Genomic DNA, 22763 nt, shown 5'->3' with positions numbered 1-22763 from the left:
CCACCATGAGTAGCTGAAAAATACCTTTACACAGTATTTTTATTGAACCCATCTTTTTGACTGCAATCTGTTCAATGAGTTCATCCATGGAATTTTCCACATGACAATATGTTGGCACTAAAAATTTTCAGGGTCTTGTGGATTTTGGATTCTAGAATTAGGAATGCTCATTCTGTATTCATATATCTACACCCTTTATTACACATTTTGGTAACTTCTCCCCTTCTTAGTCAGCCTTATCCTTCATCTGGTGTTGTCTTCCTGTCTCTGCATGTGCCCCACTTCTGGAACTCCTCGAGTCCTTACTCCTTATCTTGTTTCTAGTAGCGCTTGTGACGTTCTAAGAGATCACAGAAATTATCTAAGTGTCTGAATGCTCAGGCTTTATGTTGAAATGCATTTTCAGTGATTTTTAAAAACCTGTAAACATTTCATTCAGTTTCTGCTCTTGAGCAGTGTCAGGCATACTCTCTAGCACTTTGAATCCTGTGTGTGTGTGTGTGTGTGTGTGTGTGTGTGCGTGTGTGTGTGTGTGCGTGCATGCGTGCATCCATTCTCTCTGCGATAAGTCTCTTGTCAACTGATTTTGGTGGTGATCTTTTCTGTCTCACTGGGTGCTCGTATACATTCTGTCTCCCCAGCACTCTGTCGAATTCCTATAGTGTGGATAGTATAGATTTTCTTTTACTTATTTCTTGTTTGTGTTTTCTAAATCTGAGTTTCTTTTGTTTATTAGTTTTGGGATTCCAATTAGACAAATGTTATGTTATTTCTTGGTTTAGCTTTTGTTTCTGGACTTTTCTTTTGTGCTGTCCATTTTCTTGTTCTTACTTGTTTACTAATATTGATTGCATATGTAAAAATCAGAACACAAATTAAACAAGACCACATAAAAACCAAATTATACTGATGAAAGTAAAAGCAAACATTTCTCACTAATGTAGTGAGACCAGTGAGGATTTCTCTGGAGGATTCACTCTGATATTGATTAGTGCAAGCATACCCTTTAAAAGCTCTCAACAATACCACCCGTTCTGAGAATTTAATGAGCCTTCAAAATCGAGCCAGCCCAGCATGAACTGCTATTATTTTTGGTGATCAGATGTTATCTTTCCCTACTGTGTCCAGTATGATATTTGAGCTTTCCATTGGCTTTTTCATTATGATAATTATACATTTAACTTTTAGAAGTTTCACTTGACTTGGTTTTTCAGCCTGTGTATTCCTGAGGGGTCTGTGTGGCCAGTTCCTTGCTTTGCTCCCATCCCTCTGTTTAAAACAAGTTTTACAGATCTGCTCTGTACCCTGTAGCAGGCCATCCCTATACCTGCTTTTGGAGGATGGGAAGAGGATATCAATACCAGTTTTTTTTTTGATAGGTGTTACTCAGAATTATTGCTTTATCATGTGGCTTCTGATGTTTTATTTTAAAGTTATCTTTTGACCATAAACTGTGGAACCTATGAAGTCTAAGTAGGGGATTCTTTCCTTAAAAGAGAACTTGAAGATGCTTGCTCTGGAAGTCCAGACATGGCTGACTACGACATTCCTAATACCTTTGAGAATCCTGGCTCCATCTGAAAGCCCAACTCAGCTGCTCTTCCTCTGACAGCTCCAAGCATGGCAGCACAGCACCTTCTCTGGTCTGTGGGTTCTCCCCAGGGAAGTCCTGCCAGGGACTCTTTGTTTCCTCTTTGATGTTGTTTTGGAAATTCTGTTCCTCCTTGTGAGATCAGCAGTATCCCACAGAATAGGTTCGTGTAGAACCTGATGTAATTACAACCCTTTACCTCTCAAAAGGTCCCAAGGACTGTGGCTGTGCCAACGCTGATGATTAGTAGTAAGTTAATGTGCAAAGCCAACTCTATTCGTGAGAAATTTTGATTGCCATAATAATAAAAGATCAGCTTAATTCCTATGATATATACCCAAAGTAAATCATTTGGGAAGATTTAGCATTCTTCCATTCTAAAGAGTAATTATTCTGACTATCATTTATGCATTTAATATAGGTACAAAACATATTTTTGAGACAAGGTCTCACTATATAGTGCTGGCTGACCTTGAATTCACAGAGATGTGCCTCTGCTTCCTGAATGCTGGGTCTAGTGGTGTTTCCACTATGCCCAGTCCTGCATACAAATTCTTAATTTGCATAAATATAGAATATATAGCTAAGAACTTGCTTTTTTTGCTAGTCCCCTTCAATTTTATGAGAAGCAATGTTTTTTCATGGTATTTAACTCTTTCAAGAGGAAGATATAAGAATAGCACTGGATTTTTTTTCTGTTAATTTATTTCTCGACTTGAAGAATGAAATTGGCTTTTCAAAGTTTCTTCATATCACTAATAAGGAAACACTCTAACAGTACTCTATTATTTGAGGGTCTATAAATCAATGTGTATTTTTCATTTGCATTTTTATTTTGCTTCATCTTTTAACACTTAACTCTTTGGATTATCGTGCAGCGAAAGTGTAATGAAGTTTGTAGGTCACTGTTCCAGAAGTATATCCACTGACTCCAATGTCTTTCTATTTGCCTTTAAGAAAATGATTCTTACTTTTGTTTATGCATTGTTTCAAAAAATGTTTTCCAAGTTTCTCTTTAATTCTTTTATTTATTAAATTGTTATTGTTGTTGTTATTTGGGGGGTACCTGTGTGCCATGGTCTGTGTGTGGAGGTCAGACCACAGGTCAGTAGAACTGATGTTCTCTTCCCACCTTTAAGTATGCTCTGGATATGTGCCTCAGATGATCAGCTTTGTTCAGCAAGCACTTTTAACTGCTGAGCTATGTTGATGACCCAAATATTTAATTTTTCTGCTTTATTTTTATTTTATGTGTATGGGTATTTTCCCTGCATATATGCTCTTGTACCCGGTGATGCAGTGCCCACAGAGTCCAGAAGAGGCTGACGGATCCCTGGGACTGGAGTTCTGAAAGGCTGAGAGCTACCATGCGGGTGCTAGGAATTGAGCCTGAGTCCTCAGGAAGAATAACCAGATCTCTTAACTACTCTGTCACCTCTCCAGCTCCATGGTTCTTTTATTTTTAACAAAATTTCATGTACAACAAGCTGAGTCCTTAGGATGGTATTGATTTTTACCATGAGACTGGAAGTTCTGTACTGGATTGCATGCAGCCTTCTCGTGAAGTAGTTCAGCCCATAGGAGCTGAGTTACTGAGCTACCCTAGGCAGGCAAGAGTGTATTTGAACGAAGACATAGCACAGGGCCCAACATGGAGGTAGAAGTGGATGCACTGAACTGCAGTGTAGATTCTGTTTACTCAGAGCTTTAGGTAAATCTTAGCTCCAACCGATCTTTCAGAAAGATTACAAAATACAGTTGCTCTGTTTTGAATGTCTCTCAAGGGTTCAAGTGTTAAGTTTTAATCTTTATGTGAAGTGGAAGAGGGTGGAAACTTAATCTGATTGTTGGAGGCTAGAGGTGGGGCCTTTGGACAGTGATTAAGATTAGATAAGGCCATTAGGGTGGAGTCCCTGTGATTGAAATTCTGGTTACTTCATAAGAGGAAGAGACACTAACACACACACACACACACACACACTCACACACACACACACTCACACACACTCACACACACTCACGTATACACACACTCATGCATACACACTCACACACACACTCACACACTTACACACACTCACATACACTCACACTTACACACACTCACTCACACTCACTCACACACACTCACACACACTCACACTCACACACACTCACATACACTCACACACTCACACACACTCTCACATACACTCACACTCACACACACTCACGTATACACACACTCATGCATACACACTCACACACACTCACACATTCACACACACTCACATACACTCACACTTACACACACTCACTCACACTCACTCACACACACTCACATACACTCACACACTCACACACACTCTCACATACACTCACACTCACACACACTCACACACTCATACACACTCACACTCACACACACACACACACACACACACACACACACACACTCCTGCTTCCCATCTGTCACCATTTGTAGTTCTACACTACTTTAGAATTCTCCATCAAGAAAGCAGTTACCAGTTGCTGACTTTCAACTTGGGGCCAGAACCACGAGCCAAATAAATCTCTTCTTTATAAGTATGAAGCCTCAGGCGTTTTATTTCACTAATGAAGGGCCTAAAAGACTGGTGACTCAAGCAAACAAAAACAAAAAGCAGATTTGCAGGCAGCAAGCAGCAGTGTTTCTGAGAGCCTGTCAGAAATGAGATGTTTTATTTTATGTAAGTCCGCAGTAGTAGCATACCAAGAACCTGTCATTATTTCACCCTAATCAACTCCCACACGTTTACTCCTCTCTGTTTGCCTTTTGACAGGAATCACAAATGTGAGCTGCTCCCACTGGCATCCTAACTGTGTTTAAGAAGATCTCACGACAGCTGTCTCATGCAATATTCCTTTTGATCTATAAATGAGTCTACAGGCTTTATGGTCAACTGAAGTTTCATTAAGGGACTATCCCATATTCTATGGGAATGGCAAATGTTAAATAAGATCTGTACAGGTAAGGCACAAACACTTGCTAATTTCATTCTTCTTAGTTCTCATGGGTACTGGTGATAAGCTAGGAGGACATCTCTGTGACTGACAGCCACTGGCCTGATGTATTGGGAATGAGGCAGTAGTTTGGTGCTTGAGTTATGTTTTTTCAGGCTCCATGACCTGTAGTGGACATCCATAAGTGGGAATCAAACTTTTGAGTCTTATTTTTTTTTTATTAACTTGAGTATTTCTTATATACATTTCGAATGTTATTCCCTTTCCCGGTTTCCGGGCAAGCATCCCCCTCCCCCCTCCCCTTCCTTATGGGTGTTCCCCTCCCAACCCTCCCCCCATTGCCGCCCTCCCCCCATAGACTAGTTCACTGGGGGTTCAGTCTTAGCAGGACCCAGGGCTTCCCCTTCCACTGGTGCTCTTACTAGGATATTCATTGCTACATATGAGGTCAGAGTCCAGGGTCAGTCCATGTATAGTCTTTAGGTAGTGGCTTAGTCCCTGGAAGCTCTGGTTGCTTGGCATTGTTGTACTTTTGGGGTCTCGAACTTGCTTGTAAGCTCTAATTTTCTAGGTATCCCGCCAACATATAGGAAATAAATTACTACAAAGTCTGAATGATCACACAGTTCACACTCATAAATGTATATGACCAGCATGACCTAAAACAAATGCGTTTTTCAGATCAATATGGCTCAGAATTTAAGAATTTGGCAACTAAAAAAAAATTGGGTAAACCTTACTCTCATTAAATACAATGATATGCTCTTCCTTACAGGGATCTTAGATTATTGATTGTGCATAATGATTGAATCACAGATACTTTAACCACAGACTGATTTCTTTTCATTGTTTTTGTTTTTTGAAACAAGATCACTTGCCATCCCTCTGCCTCCACCTCCTGTGAGTGGGGATTATGGGCATGCACCATCATGCCAGGCTCATGAATGAATGGGCTTTGGTGTTTTAAATGAAAGCATCTCTTGCCAGGAGAGTTTCAAGGACTCGTTTTGAAATTCAAACCTTAGAGATGTATGAGACCTTGGCTGCCAACTAATCAAACTGTTTTCTACATAAGGTGACTGAGGGCTGAAGTGTTTGTGTGACTGGCAGGCTTGCCTGAGAAAGTGGCCGGAGCAACTCTAGCTTGTATTTTTTTTTTTACCATATTAGATTACTTTTGGACTAAAAGAACCTTAAAGATCCAACTAAATTTCATTGCTTTATAGATGAAAAAAAATGTTTGTAGAATGTGGTTAAATAATCACACACACACACACACACACACACACACACACACAATATCTGCTGAGGGTTACGAATTAAAAAAATAGTTTTTCTTTATTTGCCTGTCATTCATCTAGAGCCCAGAAGTCCTAACTCATGTCCACCTGGTGTGCTTCATCTTTAGTCTCTAGAAAAAGCTCAAGTGAAGTTGTATTTACTTCATTTATTTATGTTTTACTTTGTTTGAGACAGGGCTGGCTTGAAACTCACTATGGAGACCAGGCTGACTTTGAACTCACAGAGATGCTCCTGTGTCTGCTCCTGAGTGCTAATATTAAAGGCACACACCACCACACCTTCCAGTATTTATAAGGTAAATACTGATAAACAATGTATTCTATGACTTCCAGAACATGATTAGTTAGATGCTATTTTATCCCTGAGAATGCTAAAGTCATTTAAAAACCATATATAAAAACATGAATATATTAAGTTATTTTCCTTATAATTGGGGTAGCATATTCTTTACTTTCTAAAATACTCTTCACAGAGGAAGAGCTCAGCTATTGCTTTTTGCCCTTCCATTACTCAAGGCTTAGTCTGCTGCTGGACTAAGGGAACGGCGCTATCTTAGGGCTTGGTAGGGACCAGCCTCTCTAACCCATAGTTTTGTTTTTCCTTTCGCAGTTCTGGGGATAAATGAAGCTCCTACCCAAGTGATCCATGCCTTTGATTCACAATTTCTACAGTTCTAATGTAGAAACATGCTTAATATTGCAGCATTGTCTACGGGTCAAGTGATATACATATACCATCTATCAAGCCTTACTTGTTTAAGAGATTATATAGCCTGATGAAAAACACTAGAGAAATCAGAAAATTTAGGTCCTAGTACTAGCTTACCATTCACTATCTTGCTGTGATACCTTGGGTAAATCCTCTCAAAAAAACCTCTGCAAGATGCATTGAGATGCCTCAAAGAATCATTTTGGAGAAGGGGAAGAGGGGCAGAGTAACCCTGCTTTTATTAGCTTTTCTTAGATTGTCAAATATTATATTACTTGAAGAATGAGTTCTGCCAAAAAAAAAAAAGCCCATAACTTTATCTTAATTTCTTTGAGTGAGTTTGTAATAGGAAATGGGAGAGGCAAAATTGCAGAAAATTCTAGGATGATTTTTAAAATGTATTTTTACCTTGCATCCTTCACAAGCATGGACTCCATAGTGGAAGCCTGATGCTTTATCCCCACAGACTCGGCACTCGATGGCCATGAGGGAGTTTGAAGGCTCTTCATGTGGCCTGTTGTAGAGTTGGGTTTTTTCAGAATAATAAGGCGGGGACGCAGGCTCTACTTTGATCGCACCTGTGCATGGGAAATTTCGAGAAGATGGTTATCTCATGACAAACAATCTTAAAGAGGCACCGTGGCTTTCCATGGTGGCCTTCAGATTTTCATGCCATAACTTTACTGTCTCAGGAGAGATGCTGGGGGACATGAAGAAACATCGATAGGAAAAAGTAAGACTTTATCATCTCAGGCAAGTCACTACACCCCAGAGCCTCACCTGCACAAATAAAGCAGGAAGGGAATTAAAATGGAGGAAATTAAGTGTGTCCCCCTGCCACTCCCCACAGACATTGCACAGGGTTTGAAGAGGTGCAACATATTTGGCAAGGGAATGGGCCACATCTGGCATTCATTCTGCTACTATGGGTTTTATTGAAATGGTGCATTTTAGAAATAGTTTTAAATTTTTCTTGCAAAAGAAATACAGAAGGAACATGGGCAAGAAAATGCCATGGTGCGCCCAGCCTGAGGTGCCAGGTTATCAACAGGGTTGAGTCAATAGGTGGTTTGTAAAGAGATCTTTGATAGAGAGCAGGAGAACCCATGTGAAGCAAGTACTGTGTTTGCCCGGAGCTCAGACCTGTTGCATTTCCATATTAGGCTCTAACCCAGAACCACACAGATAAATACAACCACGTATACTTTCTATCTAAAGAAAACAACTAGAAATTACAGGAAGTTCTTACTTATTATCAAGTAATGCTTGCCTGTGACACAGGGGTGACTCTGGAAAACCAGCACATTGGCCCACAAGATAAAAATCAAGGAAACAGCACCACAGAAATGATCCTTTATCTTGAAAAGTTCAGTTCTGGTTTTTCTTGAGGCTGATGTTTGATGTCAATTTACTTAATGACATGATGATCTGTCAATCAGCCACGATGTTAACATGTAAGTTTATGCCCCAAACTAGGGTTTGAGGTAAATTTTACAAATTACAGATTAGAAAGAAAACCTAATTGTAATTGTAACTTAGCGATGATGAGTCATGTAAGTTGACCTGCAACTGTGACTTATTAGTAAGAGGCTGGGAGAATTCAAAGTTTACATGATGGACTCTTAGCCTAAGACAAAACTGTCGATGTAATGTAATTACCCTAGAAAATGTTCCAAAGACAGAAACAAGATAGGAAAGAAACGGGGGGGGGGGGGTTGGGAACACTGTTGCTCTGTCTTCTTTTTGGCCTATCACAGACATCTAGAAGGTTAAGTATAGTAGATAAACAACTGCGTAAAGACGCCTTCTCTTCAGAGTGCTGATCTCAAGAGCATTTATTCAAGGATATTCAGAGACTGTCTAATTCCAGCCCTAGTAGTTTGAAAAGGGAACATACTTTGGTATTCTTGGAGCTTCAGGTCATATTTGTAATCAGCAACCATTGGGTCAGCTCTTGTGAACGGGATGTCTTCATAGTGTGGAGCAGAAATGCTGGAGAAATCAACCGTGGTAAAGGGTTTGATGTCAAAGGAATGGGAGTGGTCATCCATCACAGAGAGGTCCACAGAGCTGATTCCGAAGTTGGTGGGCCAGAATGGCATCTCTGTGTCAACCATGGTAATTTCTGAAGTGGAAAGAAAGAACAGGATATGAGTCAAGTTCTGGAGGAGAGAGCAGTCCTCAAGGACATATAGAGAGGGAGCTGAATGAGTTTAATAAAGCATTTCACTCAAACTTCCCTATGAGGGATGAGTGCATGACTGCCTTTCTAGCACCATCCAGGTAAGAAGGAAGTCAGACTTTATTTGAGTTTCTGAGATGAGAGGACTTATGATTTGCTCCCTTAGCAAATTTCAAATATATGATATAGTGTTCCTAACTCTAATCATCTTGCTGTCCATCAGGTCTCCAGAGCCTAATGGAAACTCTGGCCAGTCTTCCTATTTTCCCTATGCCTAGTCCTTGGCAACTAACAAGAGTGTGTGGCATTTTCTGCGTCTAGTTCATTTCCCTTAGTGTAGTGTTCCTTTGAGTCATCTATATTGCTACAAGGAGCAGAATTTTCTCCTTTTTAATGGCCATACAGTATTCCATTATATGTATGTGTATGTGTGTGTGCATGTATGTGCATGTGTGTACATTCTGCATGTGTGTATATATACTACAGAGTTTTTTGTTTATTTTTACTTGTTTGTTTATGTGCATGTTAGTATATATATGTGCATTTTGTATTTGTGTGTCTATATATACCACTGAGCCTTTTGTTTACTTTTACTTGTTTATATGTCCTAGATTCTTATGTTAATTTTATGTTTTGGCTATAGAGAATAGTGTCATAATAAACAAAGGAACATAGAAATCTTGACATAGTAATTTTATTTCTTGGCCATATTTCTAGCAGTGGGGCTGCTAATTACACGGAAATTCTACATTTGAGTTTTTGAAAATCTCTACTTGTTTTCTATAATGGCTGCACAGTATATAGTATATAACTAAAAAATGTTTCCATTGCCCTATATCCTTTCTTCTTTTTATGTACTAGTCATTCTAACAGTTGTGGAACAGTGTATTGTTGTAGTTTTGATTTGGTTTTCTCTGGGGATTTGTGATGTTGAACATTTTATATGCACCTTTTCACCATTTCTGTGTTTTCATTTCATGAATAGCCATGAATAGCTTTTGCGCATTGTTTTGGGCTAAGATCTTTGGTGTTTTGTTACTGATTTGCAATCTTCTTGTGTGTGTATTCATATGTGTGTGTTTGCACGTGTGTGTGTGTGTGTGTGTGTGTGTGTATGAGCACATACACGCTTGTGCATATGGAGGGGCTGGTTATCCTCAGGAACATCCTTCATACCGTTTGAGATGGTGTCTTTTGTGTCCTAAAGTTCACCAGTTAGGTTAGAATGGTTGGTGGTAAGCTCCAGAGATCTTCCTTCTCCAACTTCCCAGTGCTGGGATTGCAAGTATATGCCTGGGACTTTTATGTGGCTTCTGGATACTGAACTCAGTTTCGCATGCTCATAAGTACCTAACTGGCTGAGCTATCCTCTCAGCCTTGTATACCTGTATATTTGATTCTCATTCTCTCTCTCTCTCTCTCTCTCTCTCTCTCTCTCTCTCTCTCTCTCTCTCTCTCTCTTCTTTCTCCCTTTGACTCTCCCTTCCTCCTTTTTTGCCTCTGGTTCTTAGATGCTTGGATTAAAAGTGTATGCCACCATGCCTGACCCTTCTTTTAAAATATATTTTCATTGTATGTGTATGAGTGTTTGTTTGCCAACAAATATGTATGTAGCATGTATGTGCACCATGTGCATGCTTGGTGCCTATTGAGGCCAGAAAAATATGTCAGATTCCCTGGAACTGGAGTTACTGACATTTATGAGCTGACATTTAGGTGCTGGGAACTGAACCAGGGACCTCTGGAAGAGCAGCAAATGTCCATTTTTCTAAGTATGTAAGTAAAACAAAGTAAGTAAACAAAATTCTGATAGTAAGTAAAACAAAATTCTGATCTACTTAGGTTCAAAGTATTCAATATCAACTGTGAGTCACTGGTGAGTATAGACTATAAATTTTTATGTAATTGTAAGTCTGATTTGCTTGTTTGAAATGAGCTCACCATTCAAAGTGGTGCCTAGAAAAGCAATCACTACTCTACATGCTACAGAGTTGTGTCAATTCAACATTGTTAACCCTGGCGACAAAGACAAACTCATAAATTCTATCTTGGTTGTAGTCATATTAGCACCACTTGACAAAGGTTTGACTCACAGTGAATGCTCATTAAATATTTATCTATTAAATACTAAATGAACTGATGGCTGGAGGAAATGACTCTGAACTTTTAGCAGAGGGAGCAGGGAAGGAGAGAAACAAACAGAACCACTGAGTACATCCCATGTACCAGACACATGTACCTTTTATTTCACATATGCTGAAATATCCTGACTTTATAGATAAAAAGACAAGACTAGTGAGGGTTCATGACTTGTTGAAGGTCCATGGGCTAGGTAGGTGTGTGTGATTCAAACTCAGGGCTGACTTAGAAACTACCTTTTCAAATAATCTCATTGATAAAAATGTCCTGGAAGATGGGTTCCTCTCGTAGGGCTATCTGCGAATGGTTCTCTCTTCTTTTCCCAGCACACAGAGCGCTAAGGTTTTTTTCTTAAAGGCTGCATGAGATGAAAGAATTCAGCTATGGTTTTCATAAGAAAGCAAAGTTCCTTGTAGATACAAGTAAGGATACTAGCTCTGTTGGTGTGCCTCAGCGTTGCAAGCGGGCTCATTAGGCAAAGTTTCGGTTCCTTGTCCAATATCTGCATAGTAAGTACCCAAACAACCTTCAGTTATCTATGTTATGGTGTAAACACTGCACACCAAAAAGAAGAATGTACATTGGTGATAACTTAGAGGACGTCCTGGTCTCAGTGACATCTAGAAAGAGGTTTGTATTCCTAATTAGCAGGAATACCCACCAAACTATATCATTTGCTCCAAAATTCCTCCTCATGGACCCAGCCAGAGTTACTTTGCCTCTCTCCCTAATATGCTTAATTTTCATCTCTCTATCTTCTTACCCTTTGTTATCAGTTATTTACCTCTCAAAAGTTGTCCTTTCTTGTCTAGATTGTAATATTCTTAGAGTTGGGTGTTTTTCATGGTATCTGTTGTGACTGATTGAGTTAAAGATGGTGGGTATGCCTCTGTACAGATACTGAGAAGTGAAAATAAGGATGTAAAAATACCTAGGTTGCAGTAAAAAGTGGTCAGTCATCATTTTATTGGTTAACTTCTTTTTCCATTTGGAGATGGAACCCAGAGCTTTGCACATGCTAGGCAAATATTCTACACTTCCCCAGGCCTAAGGTTTTGAAACAGGGTTTCAATAAGCAGTCCAGGCAGGTCCTAACTTACCTTTTCAGTCTCACTTTCCATTGGCTATTTCAGACTATATTTCAATGCCTAGCATATCCTACTGGTCTACCGGCCTCCTGTTTCCTCCTCTTGCTCTTTTTTTTTTTTTGTAGATGTAGATTCCTGAGGTTTCTGTATCTTTTCCTATCCTTCATTTCTTTGCACCACATTTGTCTTTGTCTTTCAAAGCTGAATACTACTTTCTCTATAAAATGTTCCATGAATCTCCCTCTAATGCTGACATAATTTCTGATCTTGTTAAGTATCTATAGCATTTGCATTTGGATGTTGTCTGGACTGAAAAGACACCTTATCATTCTGTTTCCCATTAGTTCTTTTGTATGGTTGTTGTATTCTATATGCTTACCAATTGAGAAGTATTCTTATATAGGGAAGAATAGAATAATTTCTCATTTGGCTAAGCAGAAAGAAGAAAATGAAAATATATTCTTAATGGTTTAGTCTTGTCAGGTGTAAGTAAGCTCCCCTAAAAAGATTAAGCTTTGGTATTATAACAAGATACAGCATGAGCTAGAACTCCACCCTGAAATCTATATATTTAGTTTTTCCCTTTGAGGACTATCAGGAAGACTGGAATAGTTCCTTTTTCTTCTTTTGTCATACTGGGCACTAAACCTAGACTTGATATATATATATATATATATATATATATATATATATATATATATATATATATATTTGTGTGTGTGTGTGTGTGTGTGTGTGTGTGTGTGTGTGTGTGTGTACATGTGTGTGTACCCTAGCCCAGGTTTCCTTACTTTTCTAAGCAGGGAGGACAAAGAAGAAAGAAAAATATTTGTCTGCTCTTCTCTAGTAATATCTATTGCTGAAATACATACTTTCCTCTCCCTTTCCCTTTATGTATTCTGGGCCACCTTGACCTCAAGAGCATTACTTCATGGACATGGTTACTGGGAGGCACAGGATCCAAACATGCTTTATTTTACTTTGACTTAGAGATGGTCCAGGAAAGCTGCTTCTTATTTTGTTTCTAGAAAACATAAGCTTCTGTTGCTGCCAAGCTGTAAGTTAAGTAGGTGTTTTTTGTTACTCCATGCAATTACCCATGAAAGAGCAAATGGACAAAATATTTGTATGAATAACAGCCATTCTCAGGAGTAAGTCAGTGTCTTAACATTCCAGATGGGTGACATGAGTCCTGTTGCCTCAAGGCATATCCTTCAATTTCACAATCTTTCAAGAAAGTCTTTAGACAGATTTTGTGTGCAAGGACACAGCTCTGCTGTTTCTTTTTGACCTTCAAACTTGGCTTTCAATTCTGTTATGGTTAGTGAGCAGCCTTCTCACATACTCTAAAGTATAATGCATTTCAAACAAAAGTATAATTGATTTCATGCAAGAATAAAGTGACTTCTCTAATTGAATAGACTCTATTTGGGAGTATGGAAGTAGGTCAGAAAAATATCAGATTGTGAAATCAAGCACCAGAACTATATGATTTGCCTTTGGGATATGATGCTATTATCTAGGGGAAGAAAAACTTCTACTAGAAATGCTGGGGAGGTCTGGGTTGTGACTCAGTGGTAGACAGTTTGCTTGATCAGAGTGAAGTCCCAGGTTCAAACCCCAGTACAGGAAAACAAAAAGGTTAGCAAAATCAAATTTATACCACAATTGTTTTTAAAAGCCGGGATATAAAGTTCAGTAGAGGTTGGGATTATAGCCCAGTGGCAGCATGCTTGTACCTCCTCAGTATTTACATTGGTTAATATTAATAGACCCCTGATTCTTTGGTAATGATTACACTAGATACTACACTTCAATGATCTATTTTAATCCTCTAAACAGCTCTGCAAAGTACAAGAGTTTTCTTTTTCTCTTTATTCTTTTCTGTTTTAGATAGAGTTTTACTGTGCAGTGGTGGTTGGCCTAGAACTTACAGTGATCCTCCTCCCTCTGCTTCCTGAGGGATAGGATTCTAGGCATGTGCCACCATGTACTCAAAATTCTTAAAGAAGAGTAATCAAGGGTTGAAGGTACATCTCAGCAATATAATACTTGTCTAACATACTGTGAATTCCAAGCCCAGCTCTGAAAGCTTTGGGGAGAAATATGGTCCAGACACTAAAGTAATTTGTGGACAATTATTAGGTAGAGTGGGTGTTGAATACAGATGGTCTAAAGCTCTTTGGCCACACTTAAGCTAAATTAAATAGCTCTCTTCCTAATCTTCCAGGTCTATACTAAACACAACACATTTCAACAACTCATGTTGAGCCAGGCATGATACTGGTGAGGAATGCTAAAAAATAAATAAGAGAAATATATTCTTTTTTATGATTTTTTTCTCCATCTTTATTAACTTGGGTATTTCTTATTTGCATTTCAATTATTCCCTTTCCCAGTTTCTGGACCAACATCCCCCTAAGCCCTCCCTCCCCCCTTTTATATGGGTGTTCCCCTCCCCATCCTCCCCCTATTACCACCCTCCCTCCAACAATCACATTCACTGGGGGTTCAGTCTTGGCAGGACCAAGGGCTTCCCCTTCCACTGGTGCTCTTACTAGGCTATCCATTGCTATCTATGCAATTGGAGCCCAGGGTCAGTCTTGGGTAGTGGCTTAGGCCCTGGAAGCTCTGGTTGGTTGGCATTGTTGTTCATATGGGGTCTCAAGCCCCTTCAAGCTCTTTTAGTCCTTTCTCTGATTCCTTCAATGAGGGTCCTGTTCTCAGTTCAGTGGTTTGCTGCTAGCATTCGCCTCTGTATTTGCTGTATTCTGGCTGTGTCTCTCAGGAGAGAAATGTATTCTTATGAGCATTGAGGCAATGTGGCAACATCTCATAGACTCTCTAGATCTTAGTAGCTTTGTCAGAATTTTCAAGAGACACTTAACCACTGATTATTAATGTCTTCTTGTTTTACGTTAATATCATGGTACTCAGAAGTATGGCTCCCATACTTTACCCAGCCAGCCCTTCCTCACTGGTTTGTGTAAAGCACGACATCATACAAACTAACTTGGGAATTATATAGTTCCACTCCCATCTGTGAGCCAACATCCAGAGATAAAAATCATCCTGAAATATTACAGGGAGACAGCCATTTTGAAATAATTGTCATTCCCCATTTGACAGTAAAAGAAAATGGACATAATGATCTGCTTATGAAAATAGTCAGTGAGAGACTGGGTGGGCGAGAGCACATCTTTTCTGTCTCCTGGCCCAGCATCCTTTGAGCTGTGTGATGTTGTTATTATATTGATATAATATGTTGAAAAAGAGACTTTTATCCCCACCAATTTTTATAGATCAAGATGTATTTGGTCTTAATTAATATATACGAGTCACATCAAATGTCAAAAGTCTCATGCAAAAAACCATTTATCAGATGGCAGATTGTGACAGAATAAAATGCAGAAGAACTCTTCAACAGAAGTTTTCCTGCTACAGTTTGAATGTGAAATGTATTCCGCAGGGTCACATGTTGAAGGACTTGGTACCCAGCTAGCATGCACTATTTTGGAATCTTCAAGAGGTAGGGCCTCCTTGGAGAAAGTGGGCTATTGAGGGGTGGGCCTTGAGGGTTTTAGCCCAACCCCACTTCATCCTTCAGTCTTTTTCTGCTTCCTGTTCCTTAGAGGGGCGAGGACTTGAGGAATCTGAGCTGGCTCCTATCATTTCTAGCCATAGTGACACCTTCTCAAACCAGGAACCCCTGTAAACCTTTCTTCTTTCAGGTCATTTCTTGTTAGACATTTGGTCACAGTGAAGGGAAAAGTATGCACTACACAAACAAAAATAATAACCTCTAATTAATGGGAAGGTTAAAGGAATGGTTAATTTATTAGCATAAGCATTGTGATGGCCTGAGTTTTTACATAATAAATATAGATAAACTCCATCTTATTTGTTATTTTTGTAGGTTGCTGTTCTGAACATTAACAATAAAGGACTGATCAGTGTTATGTCTGATGCCTAGATTCAAACTCTGACTTTGAGGTCTTAGTTCACCATGTCTCTATAGCTCATTTCATCATCTGTAAGATAATGCTACCTCGTTCTGTTCTGAAGACTAATGAGATAATATATGAAGAACACCTAGGATACTTATGAAGCTCTAAATAAACAATAGTTACAATTTTTTATATATTAGTACCCAGAGTCCCATCGTCATACAAAAGGTGGCTAAAAGCCTCCAAGGCAGCCTCTGGGGGACAGGAAGAGGAAGAAACACAGCAGAGCCCCATTGTTCAAACAGGACTATGAGTAAAACAGATGTCCTGTTCTAAAGACCTCTGGAAAAGGGGAGTGCCTGGCCTCTCAAACTTACTCACTCCAGTTCTTCATTGCTCTTGTGTGGCCTGGAAAGCCTGTCTTATCTGGCATCTCCCCAACTGTATTATAATATGCTAATGATGTTCCTTTAAAAATCATTACACAGAAAAAGATCAGGTAGTCAAGTAAATTTAGGAAGTGCTAGGTTAGGCAAGGTTGAATATGTTGACTGTGAGACTTAGACACGTGATTCACACTCAGGGAAAGGAGAACATGCAGTATGACAGCTTAATATTTGAAGGAGAAACTACTTTTGAAACCACAAAATACTGATGTTGAAGGCTGTAAATACTCCTTTCAAAGTTATTACAATGTAACCGTGGACAACTGACTTAACTCCAAATTACTGGAAACTACACTGAGAAGGTGAGAAGAGAAAGAAGTGTATTTGGGAAAGGGAATGAGGTAGTAAAAGGATGGAATGCTTATGTTCTATAGTTAGAGGTCAACAGTTGGTGAACATAGTAGAAAAAGTTGCAGCCAAGCATGTGATTTTCAAGACATGGAGGTGAGTGCCAGGGAGAGCTCCGGAGTAAAATATCAGGACCTTTGAAAGGGGATTATTGTGGCATTGAGGTGCTCTACCTTTTTTTTTAAAAATTAAAGTCTTTATACTGCCCGACTTTTAAAAGATGATTATTCATTTGATTATGTTAAAAATTAAGTTGCATATACTTTGTTTTTAACTCTACCATTGAACTATACCCTAACCCCTTAAATAACTTCTAACTGTAATATTTTTCAATGAGTTAATCTAACAAGTGGGAATAAATCTGTTTTTTGTATGCACTTTGTGTTATTGGACAGGAATGATCAGCTAATAATATGGAAAAGTAGAAAAGAAACAGTGAAATAAAAGAAAATATTTAACCAACAGATGCTTTTCTCTGTCTATTGATTTACTTTAAAAAATTGTGGATATATGAGTGTATGTACATACATGTTCACATGAATATGTGTGTTCAGGAGTCTGTGTATGTGCAGAAGCCAGAGGACAGTGTTGGATGTCACTGTCAGGAATATCACCCACTGTAATTTTGAGACAGGTTCTCCCACTAGACCTGTCTGCTTCTTCCCCTCTCAGTTCTGGGATTACAAATATGTGCTGGCCTTTTAAGAATATGGGTTCTGGGGACTGAACTCAAGTCCTCGTTTCTGTTATCAAACACTTTTATCAACTGAGCCAGCATCCTGTACTAATTCTCTTATCTTTGATTAGTATCATGGGTCTTTGTGTTATTAAAAGAGAAAAACCACTCTGAATTTCATTCATAGAAGCATAATTTAATAATAATAGCTATAATTTTTAATCACTTAAGTAGCAAGTGTTATATTTATGCCCATCATGCATGTTCTTTTGTGTATATCATACATGTAACAGAGAATATATAAGTCCTGCATTTCAACATATTCAAATGTTATTAAAGGTATAATATAACACAAATGTATGCATAATTAATCACTATTTAATAATGTTAAAAATAGATTTAGGGTTAAGTAAATTGCAGAACATTACACAATTAATTGATATTAATGCAAGAATTTCAATTCAGTAGTGGCTTCTCTAGTGCAGTCCAAGGAAGCTAAAATAATGAAGCTGTGGGTCAGTTCTGGTCCCCTAAGCCAGTGAAGAAATTTACTCAGCCCAGATTTCCTCTGAACCAAGAAATGTGTGCCTAACAAGATACTATGATTTTAGAGTTTGTCTAGCATTGCTTCTTCAGGGTAAAGTTATAACTTAGGGAGTACCACTACATACTATTCTACAAAAATAAAAGTCACACAGTCTTTAAACAAGATTTATTTTAAATCATTTTATATGTATCTGTGTGCACCTGAGTGTGTGTATCCATATATATATACACACACACATATACATATCTCTGGTTTGATTTGGCAGAAGATGAAGCATCTAATATGTGTCTCTCTATGTACATTTCTTTATAATAAGCAGAAAGGCTCACAGTTAATATTTGAATTCAGATCAACAAAGCCTCAGAGAAGCTGTAGCCTTAGCCTCAGCCTCTAGAAGGAAAAACACACTCATTTTATCTCTAGACGTTCAGTTTTTCTTGTATTGCTCAGTGTTGTTTAGGTAGTTTGTTGTGAGGTATGGGGAGAAAGAAAAGATGACTAGATTATATTGACCGTCTCTTCTGCCTCTGATCCACAGATTCATATCCTTTACCTCTGTGGTCGACCTAGCTCAAGCATGGTTTATGGTTCTTCTGTTAATCTTTCTTATGTTTCTAAAGAGAGATTCTAGGAATAATCTAACTGGAACTAAGGCTAACTGTTGATGGCTAGTACTGTTGAATTGAAATTATTACTTTGTCCTGTATAAACTGGTGCAAAGTCAAGTTGTGTTTACCCAGAGATGAATGAAAGCACACTATCATAGGTTCCAGGGACAATAACAAGATAGTAAATAGGATCGGCTGTATCTCAGTGGGAGAAGATGTTCTTAGTGTGTCCAAGGCCTTGGTTTAATCTTTAGCACACATGCACAACACACAATACAATGTAACACACAGTTTATAAAGGATATATTATAAACAATTCTGTGCTACAGAGTCAATAATCTAGATGAAGTGTCTCTTCCTTGGGCCTATTCCTCAAAACACAGTATGCCAAAAAATATCCAAAAGGAAATAAACAATTGAACAGGCCTATATCTGTTTAAAAAATTGAATAAGTAATTAATAACCAAATAAAAGAGAAGGTCAGTTCTACCAGTCATTCAAGGCAGAAATTACACCAGTTCTTTGCCAGTAGAAACAGATATAATTCTTGATAAGAGGAGTTGGAGAAGGAGTGGGGTAAGCATAATCCAGATACATTGTATGAAATTCACTAAGAGTTAATAAACTATTATAAAGGAAAAAATAATTCTTGATGCTATGAGGCCAGAATTACCTTAATATCAAAACAGGATAAAGTCATTACAGAGGATAAAGCCCTGTAAATGAGCTTGGTCATAAATATAGATACAAAAATCCCTAACAGAATATTAAGAAATTGAATTTAACAATGTATAAGAACTATACATAGAGGGTGTAGTGTCACATGCTTTTAATCCCAGAACTTGGGAGGCAGGTCTCTGAATTTGAGACCAGTGTCCTCTACACAGAGAGTTCCAGAACATCCAGGACTGTAGAGACAGATCCTCAAACAAGCAAACAAACAAACAAACAAACAAGGAAACAATCAAACAAAACTCCTATACAATATTTATCTCAACTATGCATAAAATTTCTCATTGATAACAAATGGAAAAAACTTAGGTGAGTGTGGTTTCTTTAGATACAGTAAAAAGGTATGATCCATGAAAGATAAACTGACCTTTATTAAAATTTAAGTTGTCTGCTCTGTACCAAACTATTTCAATTAAATATTTGTAAAAAGAAAAAAAGCACATTTGATGCCCTGCATGATGTTGCATACCTTTAATCCTAGCACTCAGGAGACAGAGGCAGATGGATCTCTCTGAGTTCAAGACCATACTGGTTCACAGAGCAAGTCCAGGACAGCCAAAGCTCTGTTACACAGAGAAACCCTGTCTCAAACAACAATAAAAACAAACAACAACAAAACCAAAACCACAAACCAAAAAACAAAACAAAAAACCCCAGTATCTGATAAAGCTTTTTAAAAAAAATACACAAAAGAACTCTTAAGAAAACGAAAAACTTGATATAAAAAAAGGACAAAGACTTGAGCAAGAAGATAAGATCATCAACCTCATAAATCATTAGAAAACCTTCAAACACTGACAACACCAGAAGCTGGCGAGGCTGTGGAGGCAGGAATACTCCCTCATTACCAGGAGGACTGTGACAGGGTCTGTGACTTTGGAAGAGTGTCACAGTTCTCATAAAACAAAACATGGTACTCCCACACAATCCAGCGGCCACACTCTAAACTGACTGAAAGCTTAGGTCCACACAAAAAAAAACTTCACACAGATGTTTATTACAGTTCTATGATTGCCAACATTTGGAAGAAGGAATCCTTCAGCAGATGGATGGATAAACTGTAATACAACTGGACAATAAAATACTTAGTTCTGAAAAGGAATGCTCATCAAGCACGAGAGACCAAGGGGGAAGCTTATACCACTTTGGGAAAGAAACTAATCCAAAAGGGATGTATAGGATAGAATTCCAACTACATACTATTCTACAAAAATAAAAGTCACACAGTCTTTAAACAAGATTTATTTTAAATCATTTTATATGTATCTGTGTGCACCTGAGTGTGTGTATCCATATATATACACACACACACATATACATACATATACCATGTATGTGCAGGTATCCTCAGAGTCCAGAAAGAGGTGTTGGAAGAACAGGAGACCAGCTTGGTTTTAATGAGTCAACAAATTGACTATTATACATTAAGTATTTTGTTCTTTCCTTTTTCTCTAGGAATAGAGATTAAAACATGGGTTCTTTCTCAGTGATTTCATACTTTGGCTTAGGGAATAGTCCAAAGCAGAAAACAAGAACAGGCTGTCTCTATTATGGGCTAAATTACATGGTGAAGATTATCAATGTCAGAGGGTTTTTCTCTCATTTGGCCATTATTAATGAGAACTGTTCTTTACCAAGCTTTTTACTGAATCTCTGAGAATACAAGTGAATGAGCAACCTGACCAAGATCTGAAGGATGAAGCAGACTATAAGCTATAAATACAACCAGCCAAAAAGCTATACAGTTTAGAAGAAAAATGACAAGTGCTTTTGAAATAGGAAACTTGATGGGGAGAAAGGGTGGAAAAGGCTGTTCTTACTGGAAGGTAAGATCAAGTGGAGGGATCAGTAGAGACAGCCAGGGATATGTCAGAAGAAGAGTGCTCATGGAAGAACAGGAGCTGGGGAAGAGACTGGGCAGGTCTATGCATGGAGTGTCGGCACTAGAAAGAATGGCAGTGATGATGCAGCAGAGCCAAGAGATAGACAGGGGAAGAAGGGAACTGTAGAACTCTCCTGGGGTGGGGTAGACATTACAGGGTTAAATTGGGCTTTTGTTCATTACCTGTGAGTTCAACAACCACTAAAGGGTGTTGAGCTAGGGGAATCCTGACTTTTAAACATAATGGATAAGAGGTGAGAGTAGAATAATGTTGGGAGGACAGGCAGATACATTTAACAAACAAAACTTGTCAAGAGATTGCTCTCTAGTCCAGAGACAGTGGATTGGATCAGGCTGTTGGCAGCCCAGGAAGTAGAGGAGAGAGCACATTTTCAGACCAGAGGAGGATTAGATGTGGATATTCACAGAAGGCTTCACTGAACAGGTTGACGTTCTTTGAACCTGACCTCGAAAGACAGGAAAAATTTGACAAGGTAGAAGAGTGGGAAAGGCATTTAAGGACATACTAAACTCGGAAGCAAGAGGGAGTGTGGCTATATTTTTGCAAAATGAGATTAGTCTAAAGGGAGCCATGTAGGCCACTTCCTGGGATAGGAGGGAAGGAAGGTAAAATATATGCAGATCCAGGTGACCATAAAGCAGTGGAAGCCGGGCACAGGTGTGGACTCCGCAGCGCTGTGACACCTTGCAAGCAGCAGGCACCCAAGAGAAGACTGTTGAGGGCTGTTTCCCTGCAAATCCAGAGTGGCTGTCAGAGTTTCTCACACACAGGAGATCTGGCATGGACTGAGGAGGGTTAACTCACATGTAACTGAGAGTTGACTGTTTCAAATCGACTTTATAGTAACCACACCTGGCTCTCTCCACATGTGGGATCCTTACTCTTGTCTTGGCAATCTCTTGTTCAAATAAAAATCACATAGGTCTAAAGCACTGGTGTTCAAATACCTCAGTTCTGAGGTTGTAAGAGTGGGGTTGCAGCTGCCATTAGTCGCATGTGCAGTGTCTGTGTCTGTAGATTAGCTACAGGTGCAAAGTTGCACATGTGAAGGAAAGGGTTGTGGAGTAGAAAGGTACAGAAACCCAGTTCTATTCAAATGACTCCAACACAAGTACTCAGCACCAGTAGATGGCCAAGAGGCATTCAGGAAATTCTATGCCATTCTGGTGTGTCCAAGGAAGCTAAAATAATGAAGCTGTGGGTCAGTTCTGGTCCCCTAAGCCAGTGAAGAAATTTACTCAGCCCAGATTTCCTCTGAACCAAGAAATGTGTGCCTAACAAGATACTATGATTTTAGAGTTTGTCTAGCATTGCTTCTTCAGGGTAAAGTTATAACTTAGGGAGTACACTTACAGACACACTGACCTGACAATATTAGAGTGATGAATGTATTTTAGCACTTTGAGAGACTAACTGTTGCCATATTGCTTTTGAAATCAACTATTATGTGCCTATGATCCCAACAACAAGGAGAAAGAGACAGAAAGATTTAAGGTCTGATAGCAAGACCCTGCTTTTAAAACACCTTTTGTTTTTCTTTCTTTTTTTCCTTTGGTATTTCTT

At 38.8% G+C, this 22763-nt stretch overlaps 1 protein-coding gene across 5 annotated transcripts in view; it reads right to left on the bottom strand.

Annotated features, from left to right (window-relative positions):
* Pparg (peroxisome proliferator-activated receptor gamma) overlaps positions 1 to 22763 on the bottom strand; it is a 125362-nt gene that overhangs the window by 39128 nt on the left and 63471 nt on the right. For all 5 annotated transcript variants that reach the window (XM_006237009.5, XM_039107130.2, NM_001145367.1 and 2 more), the window contains 2 exons: positions 8481 to 8708; positions 6992 to 7161 (listed from right to left, as the gene is read on the bottom strand). In XM_006237009.5, coding sequence (XP_006237071.1) covers positions 6992 to 7161; positions 8481 to 8700 — 390 coding nt within the window. In that variant the 5' untranslated portion in view covers positions 8701 to 8708. The remainder of the gene's footprint in view (positions 1 to 6991; positions 7162 to 8480; positions 8709 to 22763) is intronic.

Source organism: Rattus norvegicus, chromosome 4 (genome assembly GCF_036323735.1).
Source record: "Rattus norvegicus strain BN/NHsdMcwi chromosome 4, GRCr8, whole genome shotgun sequence".
In the NCBI taxonomy this organism is placed as follows: Eukaryota; Metazoa; Chordata; class Mammalia; order Rodentia; family Muridae; genus Rattus; species Rattus norvegicus.
The sequence above is the reverse complement of the archived record's forward strand: the minus strand, read 5'-3'. Positions and strand labels throughout refer to the sequence as shown.